This window comes from Poecilia latipinna, unplaced genomic scaffold (assembly GCF_001443285.1).
Source record: "Poecilia latipinna isolate Pla-1442-1.1 unplaced genomic scaffold, P_latipinna-1.0 Scaffold5447, whole genome shotgun sequence".
Lineage (NCBI taxonomy): Eukaryota > Metazoa > Chordata > Actinopteri > Cyprinodontiformes > Poeciliidae > Poecilia > Poecilia latipinna.
In genome coordinates this window covers 4902-8939 of record NW_015118063.1, presented here as the reverse complement: position 1 = coordinate 8939, position 4038 = coordinate 4902, and the positions used below count along the sequence as shown (strand labels likewise).

The 4038-nt window shown below is 33.7% G+C and overlaps 1 protein-coding gene across 1 annotated transcript; it reads left to right on the top strand.

Moving 5' to 3' along the window:
- The first annotated feature begins 310 nt into the window (after positions 1 to 310).
- LOC106943541 (major histocompatibility complex class I-related gene protein-like) lies at positions 311 to 3557 on the top strand. The gene is made up of 5 exons (XM_015026848.1): positions 311 to 710; positions 1018 to 1320; positions 1657 to 1758; positions 1840 to 1863; positions 1982 to 3557. Exons 1-5 carry the CDS (start codon positions 452 to 454, stop codon positions 2002 to 2004), a joined length of 711 nt encoding a protein of 236 aa, XP_014882334.1. The 5' UTR covers positions 311 to 451; the 3' UTR covers positions 2005 to 3557.
- The last annotated feature ends 481 nt before the right edge of the window (positions 3558 to 4038 follow it).

Genomic DNA, 4038 nt, shown 5'->3' with positions numbered 1-4038 from the left:
ATGACATCGAGATAGGTTATTGTAATGAGAAAATACTCGATGTAAAAATAGACTGGGTGCAGAAAATATTTAGTAAAAATCCAGCTTACTTGGAGTTAGTCAAAAATACTTGCTTTATCCTTAATCCTACTTTCTTCACAAATATGATTGCAGAGCTTATGAAGAACTTTAATCAAAGTGAAGGTACTGTATGTTTATTAATTAGTAGTTTAATTTAAACTGACAAATCAATTACTAATTAAACTCGTTTTTTTCAATCTGTTTTTCATTTTATGGTTAAAATGTTCTGTAACTTTTTTGATCTTCAACCTGTCAACAAACTCAAGATAATATTTTTAAACATTTCATCACTCCTACATTTTAATATTGCTTAAAACCGCACCACATTATTATGGCCATATTTAGACAATAAAAAATATTTTTTGTTCCAGGTATCCATACTTTCCAGAGGATGGCTGGCTGTGAACTGAATATGGAAACGAGAGAGCGTACTGGCTTTTTGAAGTATGGTTATGATGGAGAAGACTTTATTGAATTTGAATTAAAAAGTCAGACATGGATTGCTCTGAGAAAAGAGGCTGTTTTTCTCAAACAGCATTGGGATTTGAATCAAGGACAATCCATAGAAATCCGTGAACGCCTCACAAACCAATGCTATGAGTTGCTTAATTCCTTTTTGGTCGCTGGACATAGCTCTGTGTTTAAAACAGGTACAGTTTTTCAGATGACTGAATTTACTTCCAGTACATCAACATTGAATCTCTCCACCTCTGTCTTTTAAGAGTTATCTTTAAAATTACATTTTCAGAAATACTTATGCTTTTGGGCTTTTTTTTTTTTTTTTTTTTTCTTTTGAAGCCATTTGAGTAAACGTTTCCTCATATTTTTTTAACAAACTTGCCCTGTATTGTCATATAAATATAACTAAATCAACACAACTTTGCCTTACTCTGATTATATCTTCCACTTACTACCTCTTCATCCCTTTCCTCTTCTGTTTTCCCCCATCGTGTTCAGATTACCCCTCAGTTTCTCTCCTTCAGAAAACTCCCTCCTCTCCAGTCAGGTGTCACGCTACTGGTTTCTACCCAAAGAGTTTCCTGATGTTCTGGAGGAAGGATGGAGAGGAGATTCATGAAGGTGTGAACCCTGGAGAAGTCCTCAACAATGAGGATAGTACATTCCAGTATCATATTGATCTGGATATTTCATCTATCCCACCTGTGGACTGGGTGAGGTACGACTGTGTGTTTCAGTTTACTGGAGCTGAGGACAAAATCCTGATCAAGTTGGATAAAGAAGTAATCAAGACCAACTGGGGTGAGGATAAATATCCATATTTCAGCATCATAAATAGCAGTACTTTTGGATGTCTTTACTAAAGCATAGGGATTCGGCTTAAATCAGAAAATCTGGAAAACAATAAACATGTTCTGCTCAGAAAGCATCAAAACTGCTTTACTTAAACTTTTGGAGATAATCTGTTTGCCACACTGCTATCATTTCCCCACAGTTTATGTACCATTTTTCAAAAATAAGATCCCAACATGTGACATTTTCACAAACATATGACAATTCTCACATCTGTGGCTCTATATAACAGTTTCCAATTCATGCTGCTCAAGTGAACTGTTAATTTTGTTTGTCTTTGTACAGATGAGTCATCTAAGATGAGAATAATCATCATTTCTGTCATTTCTGTTGTGATTGCCATCATCATCATCGCTTTAGCATTTACTGCCTACAAGAAGAGAAATGGTAAGAGCCTCTTAGAGCTGGACTTCTCTATCAAAGTTCTGTAACATGTTTGCATATTGAAACCCAAATTATCTTTGTTAGTTTCAGAAAGACCATTCACTCCTGGTAAGTAGACCTGGATTTGTTACTCTTTTACTGACATTTATTTAAATTATGTTTCACCAAATAATCTGTGCAATAATTCTACAATTAGTAGATTAACATCATGTTTTTGGTTCTTCAGACTCTGAAAACATGTCTCTCTGAGAAGCTGACTTGAGAATCAAGATGGAGAAATGTGGCATCCTGCTCTGACTTCGGTCTCCTAATGGGATTGTGGGAATTTAATCCATTATTAAGTGGAAATCAGAAATGAAAGAATAAGTTAGATTTATTCAAAGCATTAGGTCATTAAATTTGCACAAATAAAATCCCTCTAAAGATGAACTCCTACATAAGTGATATTTTTGTTCTTTTGAAAATGTCTTTATACTGTATTGTATTTATTGCCTACATATATTGCAAGCCATTGGCAGCAGTTGATAAGCAAAATTTGTACTGAAAACTTTAAAAAGGCCAACTTTAAATGGATGTACATTTAACAGGATTTCTTAACATTATATCCAATGGATGTAAATAAAAGTAAAGTTTAGTGTCTGAATGTAGTACGAACAAGCACTATCATGTATAAATGTGCATGCTGGTGAATGCTAATTTAAATAACCATTTAAATGTGCATTGAATCTAAATTAAAAGACATGCAGCAACACTTTATTGCTAAAAACACAGGATTCAAATGCATGCTGAAAGTAACAACCAACACAGCAGTGGTGTTAGCTTTTGGAAAAGTAACATATGAAGTATGTAATATGTTTAATGGTAAGCACAGTTTATCTATTCCAGCACAGATATATGCTGGCATACATCTGCATTCATGCAGACTTAACATTGATGCACTGTACTTTCCACATTCCCAAAACTTTATACACTAACAATCATATCCAATAAACTGTACCAGTTTTTTGTTTGTGTGTTTTTGTGGGAGTTTAAATGAAATAAATAAAATAAATAAGTTACAGTTAACTGCTTTCTATTTAACCACTTATGATCATGTGACTATCTGCTGCAGGCAGAGTGTGGTGCCAGCTGTGGGTTCTCAGGTACAGCAGAGATTACCAGAAAAATGTAATCATAACTTTATGCTTTTTGTCACTTCTTTTTTCTTTAACCAATACAAAGAAAAAATGTATCCCAAATAAAAGCACAGGTGTGTTTAATTTTTTTTCAGTGTTTTCTAAATTAGCAAATACTCTGTCAAAATTCCACAAATTATTCTGACAAATTATGCTGGATAACTGAGATAATGAGAATGTTGTGAAATATCCTTTATGTTGTTGGATTCTGTTGATTATAATCTGTCCTATTGAGTTCTATGTGTGTACAACTTCTAGTTAGCAGCTATGTTTATCTTGTATGCATTGCAGCCATTTCTGTTTTATATGCTTTGAAGTAATGTTTTTACATGAAGCCTGTCTCCTAAACCTGTTTCAACAGAACAAGGAAACATTCCTGATATTCATGTTTAATAAAATAGTATGTAATTTAAAGATATAATGAAAGTGGATATGCTGAATTCCCCAAAAGTAAAATATGAATTAAATGCAATGTTCTGCTACATTTTTCCTGTTTACTTTAATATTATTTTAGCAGATTTGATTGTGAGATCTATTTCCAAAATGGACACTTATGAGCAATGTGCAGCGACTGTAAACCTAAATCGAGTTGTTATTTTTATCTTTAATTAAATGTTATCTACAATATTATCTACAAATCAGTTTGTCTTTTTTGCCTCCACTATAACATAAACAATGAAGGGAAGATCAGTTATTTGATATGGTATAAGGGGCTTTATTTCTAAAATAAAACTTGCCGATTGCATAGAGCCACAGACTTTACAGCACTCACTCCTGTATGAACAAGCATCAACAATGGGCACTCAAGTGCACTACTTTGCAACAATCCCTCACAGTGAGCGAGCTTGTAGGAACGCGAGGAACTCCATTTTGAAAGGAAGAAATTAGGTAGGTGTGAGCAGCTATCTGTTATGACCAGACCATGCATAGAAAAATATAGAAGCATTAATCCAGTTAAGTTTGTTAAAGAAAAAAGTAGAAAGATAACAGCATTAGTAGCTACTTGCGTTGCTCCATCTAACAGACAAAACAATGAAACGAGATCTGCGCTAGTTTTAAAATGGGATGAAAGAAAGCACACAGTAAATTGCAACAATAGCACAAAAAA

Excerpts from the sequence above, each read along its gene's own strand:
- LOC106943541 (XM_015026848.1), top strand. The coding sequence starts at position 452 with ATGGCTGGCTGTGAACTGAATATGGAAACGAGAGAGCGTACTGGCTTT. Across the intron at positions 711-1,017 it reads TAGCTCTGTGTTTAAAACAG|ATTACCCCTCAGTTTCTCTC; the intron begins GTACAGTTTTTC and ends CATCGTGTTCAG. Across the intron at positions 1,864-1,981 it reads AGAAAGACCATTCACTCCTG|ACTCTGAAAACATGTCTCTC; the intron begins GTAAGTAGACCT and ends TTGGTTCTTCAG.